The 25588-nt window shown below is 34.6% G+C and overlaps 1 protein-coding gene across 1 annotated transcript in view; it reads right to left on the bottom strand.

Moving 5' to 3' along the window:
- LOC141343147 (oxidation resistance protein 1-like) overlaps positions 1–20546 on the bottom strand; it is a 121597-nt gene extending 101051 nt beyond the window's left edge. The window contains exon 1 of the mRNA XM_073847749.1: positions 20445–20546. Coding sequence (XP_073703850.1) covers positions 20445–20470 — 26 coding nt within the window. The 5' untranslated portion in view covers positions 20471–20546. The remainder of the gene's footprint in view (positions 1–20444) is intronic.
- Positions 20547–25588: the final 5042 nt, after the last annotated feature.

The raw sequence follows: 25588 nt of genomic DNA, 5'->3' as shown, positions 1-25588 counted from the left end.
TAGGTAAAGATCATGTTCCATGAAGATATTTGGTAAATTTCCTACCACAAATATTTAAAAACTAGAAATATGCATTGCTAAGGACTTAATTTGGACAAGTTTAAGGCATTTTCTCAATATTTTATTTTTTAATAAAATGTCCTATCCTAACAAGCCATATATCAATGGAAAACTTACTTTTTCAGCTTTCAGACGATGTATAAATATCAATTTGTAAAAAAAATGACCCTTATGACTATATAAACCATGTGTAATACAACTGAAAAAACATTGGATGGCACTCACTGAATTAGATATGTAAAATAGTGAAGTCAATAACAAGTATAATACTATTTGAAAACTATTTGATATCACTGCATAATGCATTTTAACTGTATTTTTTTAAGTATATACTAAGGGCTAATAGTTTGCAGTTATTCAATTTGACACACTGCACTGCTACTCCTTGTAAAGTTCCTTAAAACTTGTCACTCTACTACAAATAAATGTAACTTAGCAGCCTTATACCTAACTACTCTCCAATATTGGTAACTTCAGAAATGCATGAAATTGTTTTTGAACTAGTTGGAATTCACATGAATGCAAAAGTGCACACACTTACAAACACACACAGCATTTAACAATCAAAATGTTCCAGCACATTGTGAATTTCTGATTAACATTCTAAACCACGTTGTGTTAAATAGAACTGCGTTGCATAAAGCAGGTAAAGTGATAAAAGCAGCTTCCCAACAGTGCGGAGAAATAAACTGCGTCTGCACTGGAGTAAACAGCTCTAGGCTTAAACAAACGTTTGGTCAGAGTTGCATTAAAATCCAATGTGCTGAAGTTTGATACCTGGGGCTACGGGCTGCTTTTTGTTTTTATATGATTTATAACAGTCACTATATTCAACCTCAGGAAAATATGAATTCCCTAAACAACACTGTAAAACAGTAAGTGACCTGATCTAGTAAAGCATGACATTCACGTATAGTACTGTATATCCATGTGATCGTATTCATATTTGATCACCCACATGTGAGAGTTCATGTGAGAGCAGATCAAATGAGGTTTCTTCACCTGACATTCCCTCTGTTACATAACACGCAGATGCACAACTGTCGTCTTTCTATCAACTGACTGTCACTCTGCACAGCACTTTGCATGCAACCTGCATTTCTGCCCAAATTTTTTGCAGAGACATCATTTTTCAGCCTCCACGCCTTCTTTTCTCTCTTTGATTTCTCAGCATCAGCTCTTGAAGTTGGTATTAGCATGAGAGAGAGAAAGAGAGAGAATTGTGTGCATATGTAGAGAATGGTGACATCTTTGGGACACAGAATCTCATAAACTGCTGTGTAAAAGCAAAAAAATACAACGACAGCAAAACAGCAACGCATGACACTCAAAGTTGACAATTCTTATATCTCCTGGAATACTAAAGTGTTACTTACTATAAATGATTTATCCATGCACATCAGTATTTAAAAAACTTCCCGTCCCACTTGAAACAACATCTCTTCTATAAATACTGTACTTAAGGTCAAAAGTTTACTTATCCCTTCCAGAATCAAGAGGGATCATACAAAATGTATGTTGTTTTTCACTTAGTACTGACATGAACAAGATATTTCACATAAAAAATGCTTAAATATAGTCTACAAGAGAAAATAATAGCTGAATTTACAAAAATGACCCCATTCAAAAGTTTACATACACTTGATTCTTAATACTGTGATGTTACCTGAATGATCCGTTTTTTTTATGATAGTTGTTCATGAGCCCCTTGTTTGTCCTGAAAAGTTAAACTGCCCACTGTTCTTCAGAAAAATCCTTCAGGTCCCACAAATTCTTTGGTTTTTCAATGTTTTTGTGTATTTGAACCTTTTTCAGCAATGACTGTATGATTTTGAGATCCATCTTTTCACAATGAGAACAACTGAGGGACCCAACTATTACAGAAAGTTCAAATGCTCACTGTTGCTTCATAAGGAAACACAATGCATTAAGAGCCTGAGGGTGAAAACTTTTGAATTTAAAAGATCAACGTCAATTTTACTTATTTAACTTATCTTCTGGGAAACATGTAAGTATCTACTGCAGCTTCTGAAGCGCAGTACTAAATAAAAAAATATGATGTTTAGGCAAAATAAGAAAAATGTACACATCTTCATTCTGTTCAAAAGTTTTCACTCCCCAGCTGTTGCATTGTGTTTCCTTCTGGAGCATCAGTGAGTGTTTGAACCTTCTGTAATAGTTGCATTTGAGTCTCTCAGTTGTCCTTAGTGTGAAAAGATGGATCTCAAAATCATACAGTAATTGTTGGAAAGGGTTCAAATATACAAAAGAGGCTGAAAAACCAAATAATTTGTGGGACCTGAAGGATTTTTCAGAAGAACAGCAGGCAGTTGAACTGTTCAGGACTGTATCTAAATGTCTTTTAAGTGAAATATCTTATTCAAGTCAGTACTAAATAAAAAAACAACATGCATTTTGTATGATCCCTCTTATTTTACTAAAATAATAAACATTTTGCAGATTCTGCAAGGTGTATGTAAACTTTTGACCTCTGTATGTGAGGAAATCCCTTCCAGCAACCTGTCAATCATGAGATCACAGCTATCAAACAACAATGATTCAATCAATTCCAAACAGACAAAATCCAGTCTGTTCCCATGCTTATTCTCAATAAAGAAGCTGTTTCTGCAATTGATGTCACATGGACTATTTAAACGATGTTCTTACTACCTTTCTGGGCCTTAAACCTGTCAGTTACATTGCCGTCTATGCAGGGTCAGAAAACTTTTGGATTTCATCAAAAATATCTTGGAATGACGTAAGGGTGAGTAATTAATGACAGAATTTTCATTTTCAGGTGAACTATCCCTTTAAGGCGAAAATATAGCATACTACTTTTAGTAGTTTAATTGTACACATAAATCAAAATATTTTAACTGCACCGGATCAATATATAGCAAGCTAAAAACCTCAAGTGTACAATGACTGAGCAGGAAACATTACTTTGCTGGTACATGTCTCTTGACACTGCCTTTGTGTTTCTAACTGTATCAACTATAAAACAAAAAATAATGCACACAGCAGACGCAAACACATTATGAATCTCACTGGGACTTAACGAGTCCTATGGCATTTACCAGCATGTGCGGGTGGAGCGGGACGGTAGTGCTGTTATCAGAGCGCCTCGGTAAATCAACGACTAGCAGAGGTGCTGCTATTCATTTCACAACATACATCAATATTACTGAAACGCAGCCGGCAGACAAGAGCTGATAACCCGAAGGAGTTATGAAGAACCTGGAGGAACACGTCTGTTTCATTACTGCGCTAAATGTGACGCCAGGCACACTTCTCCCTCGCTGAATCAGTGCGCATCTCTCAAGCTCTGTGTTAGTCTCACTCACACACACACACACACACACACACACACACACACACACACACACACACACACACACACAGTGTTCCTGAGGCCTTGAGTTAACCGCAGTCTCTCAATAACTCTCCAGTTGCTACCCACATTCCTGCTTTCCTGCTCTCTCATTGGTGGAGATGTAGAGGCGAGGACAAATATGATTGGAGGAGAACATTGATGATTTCAGCAGGAAACTGAACTAAATTATAACACTGAGGAGAGAGAATGAGAGGAAAGGAGACGAGAGGTTCACTTGTATCCCATGTGTTGTGGTGAAGTGAGAGCGCTGTGATGCTGTGCGGGGTCGAGCCGCAGCAGATTCAGGTCAGACTCATTTGTTTTAAGACACACTTTAATGAGTCGGAGGTCAGCAGACCAACTTTCACTTCAGACTACTGACCTTGAGATCTCATGATCAACAAACACACACAAAAACAAGGAATATCTTTAGCCCTGAGAGGTAATGGTCAATTTTAACTGAATGAATGAATGAATGAATGAATGAATGAATGAATGAATGAATGAATGAATGAATCCATCAGTCATCTATTAAATTGTGGATAAACATTGTCCACACTGAAAAAAAAAAGGAATAAACAACAAAAAAATGTATGTTTATGTGACTAAAACTGTTTGATAGTGTATTTTAAATTTGCCTATTGTTTTTTCCTGTTATCTATTGCTCTTTTTCCTCTTTCTACTCAATTTAATTTAAAGAAATTAATATAATGTTTTCAGAATAAGAGTACGTTTTGAGAAAATATAACTTGAATTAATTTTATTTTTAAGGGTATTTTTCTGGCAAACTACAGTAAGTTTTAATGTTTATTGTTTAAACAAGAAAAAACTATTAAAATAAATAAATAAATGTGGATAAACATTTAGGACGTTTAAAAAAAAAAAAAAAAAAAAGATTAATAAACAAAACATTGCGTTGTATTTTAATTTGCGTTGAACTTAATTTTAAAGAAATTAATATAAGAATATATTTTTAGAATAAGAGTATGTTCCGAGAAAATATAACTTTAAGATTAAGAGTATTTTTCTGGCAAACCACAGTAAATTTTAATGTTTAAAACATTGAAAAACTATTTAAATAAATCAATAAATGTGAATAAACATTTAGAAACAAAATATTGGAAAAAAGTAATTAAATGTGTCAACTATATGTGACCCTGGACCACAAAACCAGTCTTAACCAGTCGCTGGGGTATATTTGTAGCAATAGCCAAAATTATATTGCATGGGTCAAAATTTTTGATTTTTCTTTTATGCCAAAAATCATTAAGAAATTAAGTAAAGTTCATGTTCCATGAAGATTTTTTGTAAAATTCCTACTGTAAACATATCAAAATGTAATTTTTGATTTGTAATATGCATTGTTAAGAACCTAATTTGGACAACTTTAAAGGTGATTTTCTCAGTCTTTTTGATTTTTTTGCATCCTCAGATTTCTGATTTCAAATAGATGTATCTCAGTCAAATATTGTCCTATCCTAATAAACCATACATCAATAGAAAGCTTATTTATTGAGCTTTCATATGATGTATAAATCTCAGTTTTGTCAAATTTAACCTTATGACTGGTTTTGTGGTCCAGGGTCACATATGTGTTTTATAGTGTATTTTGAAACTGTCTATTTCTTTTTCTTGTTATCTATTGCTCTATTATCACTTTCCTAATTAATTTAATACACACACACACACACACACACACACACACACACACACACACACACACACACATATATATATATATATATATATATATATATATATATATATATATATATATATATACACACACACACACACACACACACACACACACACACACACACACACACACATATATATATATATATATTTTTTTTTTAATTTTATATTAGTATGTTTTTAGAATAAGAGTATGTTTTGAGAAAATATAACTAAAAAAATATTATTTTTACATTAAGTTTTAATGTTTAAAACAAGAAAAAACTACTAAAAAATAAATACAAAAATGTAAGAAATAAGAAATTTGTGTTATTGAAGGAATAAAAAAAACTTGACAGTGTTAATAGTGTAATTTGAATTAGTCTATTACTTGTTCATATTATCCATCGTTCTATTATCATTTTCCACTGAACTTCATTTTTTAAAGAAATTAATACAAGAGTATGTTTTGAGAAAATTTAACTTGAATTAAGATTATTTTAAGGCTATTTTTCTGACAAACCACAGTAAGTTTTAATGTTTAATGTTTAAAACATGGGAAAATAATTTAAATAAATAAATGTGAATACATTTGGAAATTTGTGTTATTGAAAAAAATAAGAAAAACAAAACCTTAATGTGTATATGACTAAATATGTTTTATAATGTATTTAAAAATATATATTTCGTTTTCCTGTTATTTATTGCTCTATTATAATTTAATTTCCAATTAACTTAATTTAAAGAAATTCATATCTTAAAAAGATTTCTGAAGGATCATGTGACAATGAAGACTGGAGTAATAATGCTGAAAAATCTGCTTTGCCATCACAGGAATATATCACATTTTAAAATATACAGAATTAGTAAACAGCTTTTTAAAATTGCAATAATATTTCACATTATTACTGTTTGTACTGCATTTTAAATCAAATATGGTGAGCATAAAAGACTTTTTTCAAAAACATATTTGAACTGACTCCATACTTCTGAATGTAGAATATATAGAGACAAAAAAAATAAATTATGCCTATAAATTATGTCTATAAATAAAAATCATATATAAAACACATTTCAGTTTTTTAAACCCACATAACTCAATTTTATGGAATGATATTCCGGACATTTGTAATGCTCTAACCCGGATAATTAAGTTAGCGAAATGAAAGAGATAGAAAATGGCAAAGTTGGTGATCCACACATTTAATGGCTGGTACACGACAACGCGCCCCCTCATACATGAGAGTTTAACTCTTTCTTGGCGTTACAAATAAAAGTAAATTTCATATTCACCGCTGCAAATTCACTCAACAAAACCCTTTATTTATTATTTTAAAAAAGAGGTTCAACAGTATATCCAAACTATTTCATCATCCAAAAAACTATCAATTTGTTTCATCTTTTTAATTTATATTGTTTAAGGTTTTGTTTTGTATTTATTTATTTTTATTATAAACATGTATAATGCTGACATTATAAATTTGTACTTTTGTGCGTTGTACCTTGGCAATAAAATAAATAAATAAATAAATAAAAAACGTCCAGTACGTATTGCACTTTATATTTAGCACTAAGATATGTGCTGTAGGGGTCATCTCACTTCACAGCGGCCAGTTCCACCCTCACAAGACATCTGCTGCTGCTGGCAGGGACCAGTGGACAGAAACAGGGCACATCTGTGCAGACTCACATCGCTGACACTGGGGGATGAGGTCAAAGGGGGAGAACGTGTTTATGAAACATTTGCTGCTTAAAAGCCGTGAGCTACGAGTGAGAGTCGAGCAACATGAAGAGTTCAGAAGAGATTTAAAGCATGGCCTGTAATGTCTCATACGGCTGGACTCTTGGTTCAGATGGTGGTCTGGGCTCCTGGCGCTTTTTTCTGGGTCGACCCGTAAATTTTCACACGTTCCACTCCAACACCTCCCAACCACCAGTCGGTCCGCGCTGGCACAGGGCAGCTGGCGTGAAAACGTCACCGTTACATCCCATCAGCAGTCAGCGGGCATCATGCTGGCATGACTGTGCACAATCTGGGCTGGGAGCGATCGTGATGAGAGATGGTAAGGGGAAACCAGACTAGTTTGTACTTGAATAAAAGAGTAATAACAAAAATGGAGTTCAAACCTTATTTATCATGGATTTATTCAACAGAGATCTAAGTAGTTGCCAAATCACAATGGCACAGCTCAGCAGAAGCAGCATTAAAATTCAGTTCAATAGTTCATTCCTTCAAAAGTGCAGAGAAGACCGACGTTTGACCCGAGTCGTAATCCACAAGTCCATCTGAAATTCCCGTCATGTTCGGGCTCAGGTGGGACATCTGTTTGCTTCCTGAAAGTGAGCTGGGATAAAACCATCCAAGCATACGGTACCGGGGAGAAAAGAGCTGCAGATGACTGCCTCATATTAATTAGTTTCAGAACAGGAGCCGCAATCAGTTTATTTTACCCTGAATAGTTTGTATTATTATGACAACGTTTTTAATGCCAAGTTAAAAAAATAAAAAAAACAGAATTGATTTTTAATATATGTTGGATTATTAGAAATCACACCATGTGTTATACTCGCAGGGACAGTATGTTCGGAAATAATATTTCACATCTTCGATTGCGTTCATTAGGCCTATTTGTAGTGTGCCAGCCATCCAATAATAGCAATAAGCTTTGTGCTTTTAGTACTTTTAAAGGGGTCCTATTAAGTCTTTATTTTGTTTTGGAGGTACACTAGAAGATGTGTTTTTGTAAGAAAAATATCCATATTTAAAACGTAAGAATTACTTTAATCTAGCTGAAGTTAATCTAATATTCTAAATATTTCAACTTTATTATATTCCGATTTTATTTGTGAAATATTTCGACTTTATTCTCGAAATATTTAGAGAATAAAATCTAAATATAATAACGTTAAAATTGCGAGAATTAAGAAGAAATATTTTGACTTTATTCGCAAAATATTTTGACTATTTTCGAAAATTTTAGATTTTATTCTCATAATTTTGACTTTTAATTTTAAATATTTCAACTTAATTCTAATAATTTCGACTTTAATCTCGAAATATTTCGACTTTAATCTCGAAATATTTCGACTTTAATCTCGAAATATTTCGACTTTATTCTCAATATATTTCGGCTTTATTCTCAAAATATTTTGACTTTAATCTCAAAATATTTCGACTTTAATCTCGAAATATTTCGACTTTATTCTCAAAATATTTTGACTTTAATCTCAAAATATTTCGACTTTATTCTCAAAATATTTTGACTTTATTCTCAAAATATTTAGACTTTATTCTCAAAATATTTCGACTTTATTCTCAAAATATTTCAACTTTATTCTCAAAATATTTCGACTTTATTCTTAAAATATTTCAACTTTAATCTCAAAATATTTCGACTTTATTCTCAAAATATTTCGACTTTATTCTCAAAATATTTCGACTTTATTCTTTATATAATCTCAAAATATTTCGACTTTAATCTCAAAATATTTCGACTTTAATCTCAAAATATTTCGACTTTATTCTCAAAATATTTTGACTTTATTCTCAAAATATTTCGACTTTATTCTCAAAATATTTCGACTTTATTCTTAAAATATTTCAACTTTAATCTCAAAATATTTCGACTTTATTCTCAAAATATTTCGACTTTATTCTCAAAATATTTCGACTTTATTCTTTATATAATCTCAAAATATTTCGACTTTAATCTCAAAATATTTCGACTTTAATCTCAAAATATTTCGACTTTATTCTCAAAATATTTTGACTTTATTCCCAAAATATTTCGACTTTAATCTAAAAATATTTCGACTTTATTCTCAAAATATTTCGACTTTAATCTAAAAATATTTCGACTTTATTTTCAAAATATTTCGACTTTAATCTAAAAATATTTCAACTTTATTCTCAAAATATTTCGACTTTATTCTCAAAATATTTTGACTTTATTCTCAAAAAATTTCGACTTTATTCCTAAAATATTTTGACTTTATTCTCATAATTTCTACTTTATTTGAAGTATTTTGAGAATTAAGTGAAAATATTATGAGAATAATGGCTAAATATTTTGCCTTTATTCTCGTAATATTTCAACTTTATTCTCGTAATATTTCGACTTTATTCTCAAAACTTTTGACTTTATTCTCTTTATTCTTATAATATTTTGACTTTATTCTTTATTATAGGCCTTATTTATTTGCCTTCAAAAATAAGAATATGTGGTTAATACATTTTATTGTAAAAATCTGTGCGGTGTTATTACCAATTTAAAAAAGTTTCAAACACATCAGATTATGGAAGTAAAAATTTAAGTTGCAAAGAGCAATTTATGTACAAGTATAACAAATCTAAATAAATTTTTCATCTAAGTTTAATTTTAAAATGGCTGTTTCTCACAAATAATGAGCAATTATGAGCAATTTTATCAAATAATAACCAATATTTACGTCCTGTTTATTCGTCAAACTGAAAATGGAAATCACACAGCAAAAAAATATTACTCTTAATGACTAGATTTGTCCAGCAAAATCTTGTAAGACAATAAGCATATTCTGAGAAAATATAATTTAAATAAGAATTTGTAAGGTATTTTTCTGGCAAACCACAATAAACTGTAATGTTTAATGTTTAAAACAGGGATGGATGGATAGATAAATGCTACAAAAATATTTAAGAAAGTTGACAATTACTGCAAATATAACACATGAATGTAGATTGCCTGGATATTATGTATATGTACAATATAATAGAGACAATCTGATTTCTTCAATAAAGAAATGATACACAAAGTACAAAAATAGTAGGAGTATTGTGGTAGTTTTATATATTACGCACATATCCACAGTGAGCTTGAGAATTAAAACTTTGCAGAAGATTTGCTGTCGTCCACTCATTCTGAGGACGCACATCTCCGTTCCAGTCTCGAGTATAATGGCTTTCATCACTCGGAGCATAATAGTGCTCATCTCTGCAGCGACACTTTCCAAGAACAACCGTCAGTCCTAAGAAACCGGCTAAGTTATTTCGATGAAGAGACAAAGGAACTGTGGGAGATTCATTTGATCGAATTGTTCCAGATAGTTCTGGACTTTCAGTGGTAGTGAGGCCCATTGTGTACGCCTTTAAATTGCTCCTATTTGAGCGTGTCACGTTGTATGACAGTTGCAATCATGTGCTGCTGCTGAAGAGAGAAGGAATGATGAACATTGTTCTGCTTTGAAAGCTTATGATTATCAGAAATAACAGGCCAGTGAATGAGAGAGAGTGAGCAGCACTCAGGTAGAATAAATGACAGAATCAGTCTTTCATTGTCAACTCCTGAATGCATTCTGACCAACTCAACCACTAGCTGCAGACAGAAGAGTCACAGACCAAACTCCTAACAGCACGTTCACAAATCTCAACTCTTCTGATCCTATATTGTGTATAATTCATTACTGCACTGTATGTAAATGTAATACTATCAATGCAATAACTTGTGTGCAATACATTTGTTCGCTCAGTGTTATCTGTTTGTCTCTCCATCCTTACATCTACAATATCTGTCTTTCCATCCAACTATCCCTGTATCTATCTACAATATCCATCTATCTAAAATATCTATACAACAATCTACAATATCTATCCATCCATCCACGATATCCATCATTCATTTACATTTCCACAATATCGGTCCATCCATTCATCTACAACATTTAGCCATCATTCACCATCTACAATATCTATCCATCCTTCATCCATCCATCTACAACATCCATTCATTCATCCATCCATCTATCCATGATTCATCCATCCATCTACAACACCCATTCATCCATCCATCTATCTACAATATCTATCTCATCCATACATTATTCATCCATGCATTCGCAAAATCTAGCCATCCACCCATCCAACCGTCTATCCACAAAGTCTATTTTTCTTCCATCCATCTCTCTCTACATCCGTACATCTACAATATCTATCCATTATTCATCCATCTACAATATTTATCCATCTATTCACCCATCCATCCACATCTAACATCCATCCATCCACAATATCTATCCACCCATCCACATCGATCTATCCATTCACCCACCCACCCATCCATCCACAATATCTATCCATCCACATGTAACCATCCATCCACCCACCCATCCATGTAAAATATCTATCCCTCCTTCATCCATTCGTCTATCCATGACTCATCCATCTACATTTATTCATTCATCCATCCATCCATCTACAATATCTATCCCTTCCATTAATTTATCCATTATTTATCCATAAATTCACAATATTCCCTCCACCCAGAAAACGTAAATCTAGGAGCGCTTCTTGGACTCTAAACAAGTTTGTTAGAGGTGATCTTTGGATGGGAAAATATAGTCGAAAAAGCAAGAGGAACTCCAAGGCACTCTCATATAGAAGAAGTTAAAAAGCCTTTATTGCAGCGGCTTGGTCACATTAAACCTTTCTAAACCTTTCTTTTAGAAAGGTTTAATGTGACCAAGCTGCTGAGATAAAGGCTTTTTAACTTCTTCTATATGAGAGTGCCTTGGAGTTCCTCTTGCTTATTCCCTCCACCCACTTGACCATCCACAAAATCGATTTTTATTCCATCCATCCATCTCTACATCCATACATCTACAATAACTACCCATTATTAATTCATTTACAATATCTATCCATCCACTCACAATATCTGTCCATAATATCTATCTATCCACAATATCTATCCATCCATCCACAATATCCATCCATCCATCCATCCATCCACATCTATACATCCATCCATCCATCCACCCATCCACAATATCCATCCATCCACATCTATCTAACCCCCCACCCACCAACCCAGGCATCCATCCATCCATAATATCTATCATCCACTCATCCATCTATTAATCCATAATATCTATCCATCCACAATATCTATCCATCCATCATCCATCCATTTACCCATCCATCCATCCACAATATCTATCCATCCATCCACAAATATCTATCCTTCCACATCTATCCATCATCTATCCACATTCCACAATATCTATCCATCCACATTTATCATCCACACTATCTATTTATCCACCCATCCATCCACCCACATCCATCCATCCACAATATCTATTCATCCATCCATCCATCCATCCATCCATCCATCCACAATATCTATTCATCCACAGAACCATCCACAATATCAACCACATCTATCCATCTATCTACAATATCTATCCATCCACATTTATCATCCACACTATCCATCCATCCATCCATATCTATCCATCCACCTATCCATCCACATCTATCCATCCATCCATCCTCAATATCTATTCATCCACAGAACCATCCACAATATCAACCGCATCTATCCATCCATCTACAATATCTATCCATTATTCATCCATCTACTTATCTATTTATCTATCTGCCCATCCATCCACAACATCTATCACTCCAGCTACAGTATCTGGACACTGTCCATACATAATGTCCATCCATCCATCAGTTCTGACTGAGTAATTCACCATAACTGTTTACACTGTCTTCCTCCATTTGGACACAACAGATGGTGGAGGATTTCAAGATGGGGCCATTATCAAGCGGTCATCTTCTTGATTTCACTGTCTAAGGTTAAGTTCAAAGCTCTGACTTTTCACTTTAACTCAACCAAAAACACATACTTCAACATATACTTTAAGACCTTCTTCATCTAACAGCTAAAACATTTTGTTCGATAATCTAAAAAAAAGCACCATATTTTGGTTTGTGTTCCCCTTTCACAGCACCTTGAAAGGGGCTTTGTAACAGCCTAGTGATGGGTAATATGCCCAATAGATCATATACAAAATTTCAGATCTCTACTGTGCATACTTTTTTTTTTTACAAAAAATCTGTAAAAAGTTTGTTTTTTGTTTTGGCATCACAGTCTGAGTGACCATGTTCAGACTGAAATATCTCCAAAAAATTGGGATGGAGTTTTGCCCTTATTTTTCTGTAATAATTTTTAAATAAAATCATTACAGAAAAATGAGGCAAAACCCCGTCCTAATTTTTTGATATTTTATCAATAAGAACATACTCTTTCAAAAAAAAAAAAGTTTCATGTTCACACCTGGTGTCATTCATGGGAAATATTGCTCTGAACATTGGTGTAAATGAGGTTTTTCAATTTTTGGACGTTAATATCTCAACATCCATAAGACTCTATTGTCTGATAAACAAAGGATGTGAAAGACATGGTACATATCAGACCATTTACCAAGTTTGATGCTTATACATTGAAAATTGAGGTTTCTATGGACATCTGAAAAACCTTAAAGTAATAGTTTTGAAGAAAAGTAGAGGGCCAGCATTCAGGTGTAAATTCAGTAACAATGCTGTGAGTTGTAATTCATGCAGTTCTGGACTAGGACTCTTAGCCCAGAAAATTTCATGGACCTGGCACAACTAGTTCTGGAGATATTTCAGTCTGAACATGGTCACTCAGACTGTGATGCCAAAACGGGGTAAAAAAACAAACTTTTTTACAGATTTTTTGTGAAAAAAGTACGCACAGTAGAGAAATTTTGTATATGATCTATTGGGCATATTACCCATCACATGGATTTTTTTCAGACAAATCTGAGGAGGTCAGGTGGGGAACTTTTCCAAAATTTGACGATTCCAGCTGGAATGACCCAATTTACAAGCTAGTGCAACATCTCTGGCTTTATATCTGATTTATTGAAGGCGTTTATCCAGGCCTGCACGGGTCCGAGATTATGGCCGTAAATAATACAGTAGCAGTATTAACCACAACACTTGGGCTATTTGTCAAGGTGATGACCCCATACATACAGGAACACACAAGGTTACTGGACCAACAATAAAATACTGGACAAAGTCGAGCTACAATGTAGGTTTTTTTGCCTGCACGACTGTTAAATTTGTAGTGGTGCAATTTCAGATGGACTACAACTTTTAAATGCTATTTTAAAAAGATAAACTATTGCTTTTGTCCGAGTGAAATCTGGATGCAGTGTATGACCTTGCTTCCCTGCTTTCGTTTCATACTAATAAACAGATCCCACCCCATTACATAAACATGTGCAAGCATGTGAAAATTACAATGGTTGCTGAATATTGATGAGAGGTTCTCTCCAGAGAGAAAGCAATCCTTTATGTGAACCTCAAATGAAATGCTAAAGATGTTAAATTTGTCCACCACTGAGCCTGCAACATGATCACACTGCACACAGATTCTTAAAGGAAACAATTTCTCACTGTTTATGCATGCTGCAATGCAGCACACTGGCGCTGCACCTTTCATGAAACATGCTGCTTCCTGTGCAGTAGACTGGACGGCAGCAGCTGTTACACTCTTGACCTTGTCTTCAATGTGTAACACACAAACAACCAGGCACATAAATGCACACAAACGCAAACACAAACATGCACTCAGATTAGTGGAGGCAATTAATTAGCTGCCAAATGAACTCAACTGCCACCCATCAAATTACTACTATGAACGTATCTAACAAAACTAAATGAACAACTGTATATCTCAAAACAAGATTATAGCCACAACTAACTGTGTACTTGCACTTCAGCCTTTACCGCCAAACGTTTAACTGTCAGATGTTCTCAAATGACAAGTGTTGATTGTCATGTACAATTACTGGTCTTTGCTTCTAATAAGTTATTAATGAATAGAAAGTAGCTGAAATACCAATGTCCAATTAGCAAACACATTTTTTTCCTTGCATGTAGTGTCATATGCAAATTAAAAGCAGATTATGTTGAATGAACAACACAATGATAATATAAAAAACAACCAAGTGAAAAACAAATTAATCTATCCATCCATCCATCTATAGTTGAGGTCAAAAGTTTACATACACCTTGCAGAATCTGCTAAATGTTATTTTACCAAAACAAGAGGGATTATACAAAATGCATGTTATCTTTTTATTTAGTACTGGCCTTAATATGATATTTAACTTAAAAGACGTTTACATATAGTCAACAATAGAAAATAACAGTTGAATATATAAAAATGACCCTGTTCAAAAGTTTACATACACTTGATTCTTAAAACTGTATTGTTACCTAAATGATCCACAGCAGTGGTGGATTTTTTTTCTTTAGTGATAGCTGTTCATGAGTCCCTTGTTTGTCCTGAACAGTTACACTGCCCTTTGTCCTTCAGAAAAACCCTTTAGGTCCTTTGGTTTTTCAGCATTTTTGCGTATTTGAACCATTTCCAACAATATATGATTTTGAGATCCATCTTTTCACACTGAGGACAACTGAGGGACTCATAAGCAACTATTACAGAAGGTTCAAACGCTCACTGATGCTTCAGGGTAAATTTCACTTATTTTGTCTTCTGGGAAACATGTAAGTATCTTCTGTAGCTTCTAAAGGGCAGTACTAAATGAAAAAAAGTCCCTCAGTTGTCCTTAGTGTGAAAAGATGGATCTCAAAATCATACAGTCATTGTTGGAAAGGGTTTAAATAAACAAAAATGCTGAAAAACCAAAGAATTTGTGGGACCTAAAGGATTTTTCTGAAGAACAGCAGGCAGTTTAACTGTTCAAGTAACTGTTCAAGACAAACAAGGGACTCATGAACAACCATCACCAAACAAAAACAAAAAACAGCTGTGGCTCATTTAGGTAACAACACAGTATTAAGAATCAAGTGTATGTAAACTTTTGAACGGGGTCCCACTATTATTTTATCTTGTGGACTACATGTCTTTCATGTGAAATAACTTACTCAGGTCAGTACTAAATAAAAAAAAAAAAAACATGCATTTTGTATCATCCCTCTTATTTTGGTAAAATAATTAACATTTTGCAGATTCTGCAAGGCGTATGTAAACTTTTGACCTCAACTGTATGTATACATATACATATATATATATATAAAATTATGTCTCTGAATGGCTATAAATGACAGCAGAATAAAAAACTAAATTTGTTATTCAGATTCTGCACAAATTACACAGAAAGCAAGCAACACAGCAGTATTAGAAGAACTGTCCCATTATAATCACTGAAGCTGTCACTCATATGACTGTTTGATCCCTGCAGTTCTACGAATGCTCCTATTATAATCAATGAACCCGTCTACGCTGCACAATAAATCTCTTATTTACATCATGTCTACGCCTTGTTGATTATAATGGGAGTGTTCTAGTTTTGTCACGTCGCGCGCTTGCAGAGTGCATTGGGTGTTACACCTAGAGCCATGACATCTAGTGATATGTTTCGAAATTACCACTTGTGCATTTTGTTTTGATCCTAAAGATTCAGCATCTTTTTCATACGCTCACATGGACATAAGTGAAACTTAAAACATGCATTTATGGATCAGACAACCTAAACCTCTTTTATTAGGACAAGTTTGTATTTCTAGTAAGTCTATAGATGTATCTAAACATATCTGACTTGCCATTGTCACAATATATGATGCATCCCACTGCACTGTATATAACACCAATTCTTACAATGGTGCATGCTATGAACTCAATGATGTAACCATGTGCGTTTGAAACCAAATATATCATTGCAAATTTAGCCTAGGCCAGAGGCTAAATAGTTCTGATGAGCTTTAGATGCACTGAAAGGGAAAAGACGCAGGGATAAACGGACGGATGGATGAATGAATTGAAAGATAAAAGCTGGCGGAGGACAGGGGGTTGGCTTTCATCGGCCTGGCTAACTGGGACACTGCGGTTAAAACTCTGTAAATCCACTTTTTCTGATCAAGTAGGATTAACGTGGCCACCGCTCGGCTTAAAGTGTGTCCTGGAGTGCTCACTTCACTTCAAACAAACAAACACAGAGCCTGGAAACGCAACCTAATAAGAGCGTCAGCTTGCAAACACATATAAATGTCATGCCTCACTTTAACCTATGCTTATAGTATCTGCTAGGATATCAACATGTTAGGTGGTTTCAGATCCACATAAAAAAGGGGCCCCATATTAATATGATGTTCTCTTCAATTAAAGGTTTCATATGGCAGGGAAAATGTATCTATCAATAGCACCTTTTAAATATTTCTGTAATAAGCAAGACACAATAGACTCAATAATCTTTCAAAAACATACAGTTGCTCTTAAATACATTCAAAAGTCTAGGGCCAGTAAAGTTTTTCCAGGATGCAACGATACCATTTTTTCAAAACCGATCCGATACCAAAAATTCTAAGTATCGCCCGATACCGATACCAGGCCGATATTAGTGGGGGTATTTTATCTTCAGAACTAAACAATGTATACAATTCACTTTGTCATTAAGATTTATTTGTTTTAGATAAAGAAAGAGATACCAAATCTGCTTGCACATTGTTGGATAAAAAGGGGGGAAAAAAGAGATACATGCATGAGTGCAATCAAATTCATAAATTCATATTAAGATTAATGTTTTAAAAATAACATTTTGACAACAGAAATATTACAGATATAAATAACTGAACAGATCTGCCAGCAGATGGCGGCAAGACACTGATTTAATTACTGAATCATTTCATTCATTTGATTCGTTTGAACGGATGGTTCATTCAAAATAAAGCAAGTGACTCTCTGTTTGAATAGGAAATTGAATCATTTCACTAGATTCGTTTAAAAACCAAGGAACGCACGTTCATTCATAAACGAAACACCGCTGTGTTTGAATGGGGATGCGCAGCGGCTCAGTTGTGACTTGTTTCAGACTAATTGTGACGACGAAATAGAGCAAAATCAGGCAATAGTACGGTGGCCGAGAGAGGCCAACGCGCTGCAAACAAGAAAACACATGCAAACAGAAAAAAGACAACAAATTAAGAAAACATCTTCATCACATGCAACACAGGCGCTGCAAATCCTCACAACACAACCAAACTCAGAAACGCGCTGCGAACACACGAGGGCGCTGCAAACTAACAAACGCGCTGCATACAGCACGGTCCACAACGGAAATGTTTCAGGGGGACCTCAAAAAGTGACGAACTCATCTGGGACCTGATTATTTATATCACTATATTACCTGATTATTTATATCACTATCACCTTTAAGTGATACTATACTATCACTAAAAGGTGATAGTTCACCGATAACACCTCTGCTCTGACCAACAGCCACTGAAAAAATAATCAGGTTCCAGATGGGTTCGTCACTTTTTGAGGTCCCCCTGAAACATTTCCGTTGTGGACCGTGCTATATGCAGCGCGTTCGTGTGTTCGCAGCGCGTTTCTGAGTTTGGTTGTGTTGTGAGAATTTGCAGCGCGTTTCCGTATTTGTGTTGCGAGAATTTGCAGCGCCTGTGTTGTCAAACTGATGAAGATGTTTTCTTAATTTGTTGTCGTTTTTTTCTGTTTGCATGTGTTTTCTTGTTTGCAGCGTGTTGGCCTCTCTCGGCCACCGTACAATAGTGTTATAGTCAGACAATGCAAGTCATTTAATAACTTCTACAAAGTATTTACAAAGAAAGTATTAAAAGCTGTCACTCGGTTCGCGAAGTCCTTGTGTTCTTTTGCGTGATGCTTTTGAAGATGCTTGATTAAATTTGTGGTGTTGTAGTTCGAAACACTACTTCCACCTCTTGAAACTTTGGCTTAGCAAATATTACAGTGCTACTAGCTGCTGTATCAAGAGTCAAATATTTCCAAATCAGGAACATGTTTACCGCGCTGAGGTAGACTTTGCATGTAACAGCTCCCTCTGAACTCGCCTGTCACATTCACGTCACATGTGGTGGTGTAAGCAGCGCAACGTATTTTAAATCTATTTTATTTTTAAGGCAATGTTTTAAAATAATTGTGTTCTTGTATGAATTATTATAGTTTTTACAGTAGACTATTATTTCTTGCTATTTATTTAATCAAACTCTGGTAACGTATCGAATTTGGATCGGTCACGCATCACCGATATCCGATCCATTCAAAAAGCTTGGATCGGCGTCGATACCGATCCAGAGTATCAGATCGATGCAACCCTAGTAAGGATGCATTAAAGTGACTTAAAAAGTGAATATTACAATTAATTTCTATTTCAATAAATGCTGTTCTTTTGAACTTTTGTGCATCACGATTTCCACAAAAACAACTGATAATAATAATTTTTAAAAAAGTTTTTGAGCACAAAATCAGCATATTAGAATAACTTCTTAAAGATCATGTGACACTGAAGACTGAAGTAATGATGCTGAAAATTCAGTTTTGCCATTTCAGGAACAAATACATTTTAAAATATATTAAAATAGGTATAGATATTTCAATTGTAATAATATTTCACAATATTGCTGTTTTTATTGCATCTTTAATAAAATAAATGAAGTCTTATGGTGAACATCCTGCAAGTAATCTTGAGTGATAACGCAAAGTGAATATTTGCTTTGGTTCGCTTCGCAAAAGCATATTTAATTACTTGCGGAGTAGATTACATACAAAGTCAATGCAAGACGCAAATGCTGGGAACTAGACATCCACTGCAGTTTCAGTTTAGAACAAAAATTCTTCATGCAGTCCCAACATAAATCGTTTAGGCAAACTTCCATTTTACAAATTTAAGAAGTCTGAACCCAATGGAATTATGATGACAATATGTTCTGAAAGCAAGCAACAAAAATACTTCAATTTATTTGCTTCAAAAAATTGCACTTCAAAAAATATGTTTTGACAGATTTAAATACAGCCGGAAGGGGAATACAAAACTAATACACATTAAAACAGTCTAAAAAACCTATTAAATTTAATCTGACATAGTAAGGGGATTTGAGTATGAAAGATTTGACAAAACAAATATATTTTCTTGGCGCTCTGGATGTTCAGTGTATATTGAAGTGGGAGAGTGATGACAAATAACAGCAGCTCTGTCTTTTGAAGAACAAGCAGGTAAGTCCCGGTCAAACATAATTGCTTTCTTGTACGTTTCTCCAAAGAGAGACTTCTCAATCCTTTCAAATCTCTTCACTCCGTCTGCGTGCCACGGACGTCTTTCCAACTTACAGCAAATCTGCCTTTTAGTCTAAGAGCTGTTATTTTCCTGCTATTGATTGAACGCGTCTCAAGGCAAATTCCCCATTTAAGGATGATTTCCAGAGAAAGAGACAGACAAATAAAAGCTACAATCAAAAAGCTGCAAGCTAATACATGTTTACTAAAAGACTCAGGAAAAACACTGCTCTTAAGCCTATTTTGATCTCATCAAAATCCCACATTAATTCAACTCAATAGCCTCCTTACGGAAATGGTTTTTCCAATATTAGTTGTTTGCAGCATCAGACACAAATTTTGTTGTTGTCGTGCAACTTTCACCACATCTCCAGAAAGGCCAAGAAAACTTGAGCATGACAATCTGCAGTTGTGCTACGTACCGTGGTGTGCGCAGTACGGGCTCCATTGATGGTGCGCTTCCAGAGCTGATCTGCGGACTGACGCGCTGCTGAGGTTAAGCTAAGGCAGAACTGAGATCACGTGACCGGCCTTAGAGAGAGTGGGCCACCGGGCTAATGTATTTAGCGAATTTATCCAAACGACTGATGATGCAGGAAGAGCAAGTGCCAAAGTAAAGCTTGAGCAATGCAAGAGGATTTGAAGCTGCTCGTCCAGCACTGTGACGCCAGGCTAAACAAACAGGAGTAAGAGGATATTGACAACGTAGAGGGAATTGGAATGAACGAGTGAAAAATTACAGAGCCAAGGCTGACTAACACTAACAATTACTTGCTCTCCTAGAGCAAGGTCAAGTTTTCAATTTATAGTAGGTAACTGCAGCATGTTCCCATCACTGTTTGATCTCTGAAATGATTGCTTTGTTCCAAATTTGGTGAGCTGCCTACATAGGCACTTAGTCTCATGTATCCAGACTTTCAGACTGACAGCAGATGGTCTGGACCGTAGTTTTCATCCCTCCAAGTAGCCATCTGACAGACATGTAAAGCAGCCAATTAGAGTTCATTTTGTTCAGAGTGATGTTTAGGGATGTAAAAATGTTAAAGGGATAGTTCACCCAAAAATGAAAATTCTGTCATTAATCCTCCCTCATGTCGTTCCAAACCCGAACCCTGTTCATCTTTAGAACACAAATTAAAGGGATAGTTCACCCAAAAATGTAAATTTGATGTTTATTTGTTTACCCCCAGGGCATCCAAGATGTAGGTGACTTTGTTTCTTCCGTAGAACACAAACGAAGATTTTTAACTCAACCCATTGCAGTCTGTCAGTCATATAATAGCAGTCAATGGGACCCACGGATTTGAGAGTCAAAAAAACACACACAGACAAAACCAAAATAAACCCTGTGGCTCGTGATGATACATTGAGGTCTTAACACACAAAACAATTGGTCTGTGCAAGAAACTGAACAGTATATCATTTTTACCTCTGATCCACCGCAATGTCCAACTGTCCTGAGCGCGTTCACAACAGCCGGCACATGGTGAAGAGCAAGCAACCACAACTTCAGTCGATCAGGCTCAAAATTTAAGATTCTATGAAAAGTCAACACTCCCAGATGAGTTCGCACAAGCAAACATAATCTTTTAGTTTTCAATCGATTGCAACAATCAGGATAAGCACAAGTTACCATTTTCAGTAGCCGTCGTTCCCACAATCTCTCGGTGTAAACAATGAGTGATGTATACTTGCGACAGATCACTTCTGTGCATGCGTCTACTATGCCAGAGCATGTTGACACGCTCAGGGTCGTGGGTCCCATTCGACTGCCATTATATCACTGACAGACCGCAATGGTTTGAGTTAAAAATCTTCATTTGTGTTCTACTGAAGAAACAAATCACTTACATCTTGGATGCCCTGGGGGTAAGCAGATAAACATCAAATTTTAATTTTTGGGTGAACTATCCCTTTAAGAGATTTTTGATGAAATCTAAGAGCTAGACAGCAACGCAACTACCAAGTTCAAGGCCTAGAAATGCAATAAGCACATCGCTTTCAATGTCCATGTGACATCAGTGGTTCAAACTTCATGTTATAAACATCTGCATGATTTGTCAAAGTTTGTATGTTGTTAAATTTGCGTGGAGACATCTTTTGTCCTCTCGAAATTCCCAACTGCATGGATTTCTAGCCATCAAAATGACTGGATTTTGCCTGTGAAAATTCACTGAATGATGGTAAATCTGACTCCATCATAAGTCTTCAATGTGTCACAAACAGCTGCCCCTTATGACAGTCTACATACATATGGGAAAAACACAGATAAATGCCACAGCACAATACACACATTCTTGCTGTTGATGGCTAAATACCTGGGGCTAAGAGTGACCCAGATCTCAAAAACACACAAAATAAATCATTTCAGGTGTTTACAAATACCCCTGACAGCATAAAACCATCAACACATTAGAGCTACAACATTGTTAAAGGAAACCCTGGGTATTAAGACTTTACGCTTACTCTCTTACTAATATATGTATAGAAATCCCATGAAAGATTTACATTATTTAAAAAAAATCCACATCATGTTATATATATTCGTGGACCATGTAGGGCACCATTATTTCGATGACATGAAATGGTTGCACTTGGTAAGCTACTGGGGCCACCTGTTGCTATTTTTCACCACAATACAACTCAGAAAATAAAATTCTGATGCAATGACCACAGCTACTGAAAGAGCTTACAGATGACGATGGATATAAGCATGGGCTTAAACCAAATGCCGTACCATTGATTTTCCTCACAAGGAGTCTAAACGCCCCCGGATATCGAGTGAAATCCTTTTATGAGAAACTTCTTTAGTGGCTGCAGCGTCATGACAAACGCCGGCATGTTTACATCCTGCCAGGATGGCATCTAGCATTTCTTGTCTCTTTCATTTGTAAGCTCTTTTAGTAGCTGTGGTCTACTAAAAGCCTCAAAGGCATCAGGGCTAAAGTGGAGAGAACAAAGACGCTGGTCTTTAGAAAGTTTTATTCATCCGCAGGCATCTTCCAATTCTTTTCTCCTCTTCTTATTGCTAGAAAAAAGCAGTGAAGACTTACATCGCTTCTCCTGTTGCTCTCGGAGTGAAAATTACAATCAAAAGCCGAACAATGTGTCATCGGATTAGTATTTTATTTACCGTTTTGTTTTGCGGTAAAAATAGCAACAGGTAGCGTCAGTAGCTCAGAGTGCAACCATTTTCACAAAATAATAGTCCAAAATATGTGTAAAATGAATTTTTCTAAATAACATAAATCTTTCATGAAGCTATATAGGTCTTTAAACATCAGAATTAAAAAACAATGTGCATTTGTTACAGCTGTAGTTAGCGCTGTAGGTAAAGCTACCGGAAGGTAACCAGAAGGTTGTGACATGACATATGCCAAAATCACTATTTTAATGGATGTACAGACATTTAATGCATTTAAAAACTGCCACTTCTTATGCGAGGCAATTTTTGTATTACTGTTTTCATCCAATCAATCTCATAAAAAAGGATTTTGTAACTCTAAAGCTTAAAGAAAAAGGAATGGGGCACCAAAGTGTGCCATACTCATGGAAAGTGGCCTATATGAAGCTCTACAGATAGATCTGAATAATAAATGGGCCATTCGGGCACATCTGTATTCTATCCTGTTTGCCGTGGGTGGCACAGGATGATATTTCTAGGCTGGGGTTGAAAAATAGACCTGCTCTGAGATGGCTCACCAACTGTGGTGCAGAATACAAATAATGCCAGCTTATATTTATGGCAGGATGCTGTCAGTGGTCTGGAGCCAAAAATAAACCCTACCATAGTGAAGCGAGGAAAAAAAAAACACAACACAATTCACATGGGACTCAAAACTAATAGTGTCAAGCCAATGATAATGATGAAATTGACACAGGAACAGGACATAACTACATTTTTTACCTCAACTGAGTGTAAACAGTCAACGGTAATGCACAGCGTCCTGGCATTAAGAATTGCCTGGAAAATCCACATGGTATTTTACATACATTACAAAATTTCAGTAAAAATAAACAGTATGTAGATAAATGTTTTAGCACTAGCAATGCCAAGGTCATGGGTTTGGTTCCCAGGGAAAGCAAGAACTGTTGTACCTTAAATGCAATGGATAAACTGATATACATGTGTAGACCTGTTTTTGGTTTTTCTATAGTCATGTGTTATTGTGACAAAGTGTCTGGCGTTGTCCTCCGGCAGAAAGTCCGCAACCTCTTTCAAGTTCCCAGTATGAGAAGATTACATTTTCACAGGCGGTAAATTGAAATTTGGTCTTTTCTTGCCCTCACTATGAGGCTGATAGCTGCGCGTTGCTGTCGGAGGCGTCCTTCTTTTATCCTGTGACTAGGTGAAGTATCGACTGCAGCTAAAGATGACCGGCTCTTTTCATTAAAGACGACTGGGGACCAACCAACCAGCAGGGGGGTGAAAAACAGGCTTGAGCAGAGGACAAAAACAAGCATGCAAAGATGAGAGATTAAAGAGTACAAATGCACCAAAAGCCAGACAAGAAAGCAACTGATCTGTCAATTAATGATTTATGATTTTAATTTTATTAGGATCCATCAATGGATGTTGAACACATTTTTCTGTTGAACATTCTCCTTGATTAACAACAAAATTTAAAACGTGTATAGTATAAAACATCTAACAGTTAATATTAATAAGTACATACCTTACAATTCTCATCTGTAGTCTAGATTTAAGGTAGTTAGGATTTCAATTTTTTATAAGCCAGGAATGAGCTTTAAATAAATAAATAAATAATTATATTATTTATTAAAAAATAATTAGGTACAACTATTCAATTCACATTTAAAATGTACTTATTTAATTTAAATTTATTTTAATGTAACAAAAAACTTACTTTTCAGACTGAATTAAATAGTTTTAAATATATTTTTTGTCTGAAAAAAGGCAATTAAATATTAAATAAGTTACTTCATTTTCAATATGTGAATTAAATAAGTATTTTTAATTAATAGTAAAGCCAGGTATGAGCTTAATGTTAATGTTAATTAATGAAATAAATAAATAAATAAATAAAATTAATTAATAATCACATTATTTATAAAAAAAAGGAAGTAGGTACAACTATTTAATTCACATTTAAAATGTACATATTTACAATAAAAAAATATTTTAAATGTTCTTTGTTAAATCTAACAAATTACTTTTCAGACTAAATTTTAAATATAGATTTTTGTCTAAAAAGGCAATTAAATAAGTAACTTTTTTAAAATGTGAATTAAATAAGTAGTTTTTAATTAATTGTAAAGCCAGGTATGAGCTTGAGATAAATAAATATTTATCAATAAAATAAATACATAAACAAACAATTACTTTATTGAATAAAAAAGTAGTAGGTATAACTATTTATTTTACCTTTAAATTGCAATTATCTATTTAATTTAAATTTATGTTAATGGGCTTTGTTAAATGTAACAATAAATCACTTTTCAGTCAGAATTAAAATTGATTTAAATACATATTTTTGTCCAGAAAGTCAAATAAATATTAAATAAGTAACATTTTAAAATGTGATTAAATATGTAGCTTTTAATT

Source organism: Garra rufa, chromosome 9 (genome assembly GCF_049309525.1).
Source record: "Garra rufa chromosome 9, GarRuf1.0, whole genome shotgun sequence".
In the NCBI taxonomy this organism is placed as follows: Eukaryota; Metazoa; Chordata; class Actinopteri; order Cypriniformes; family Cyprinidae; genus Garra; species Garra rufa.
The sequence above is the reverse complement of the archived record's forward strand: the minus strand, read 5'-3'. Positions and strand labels throughout refer to the sequence as shown.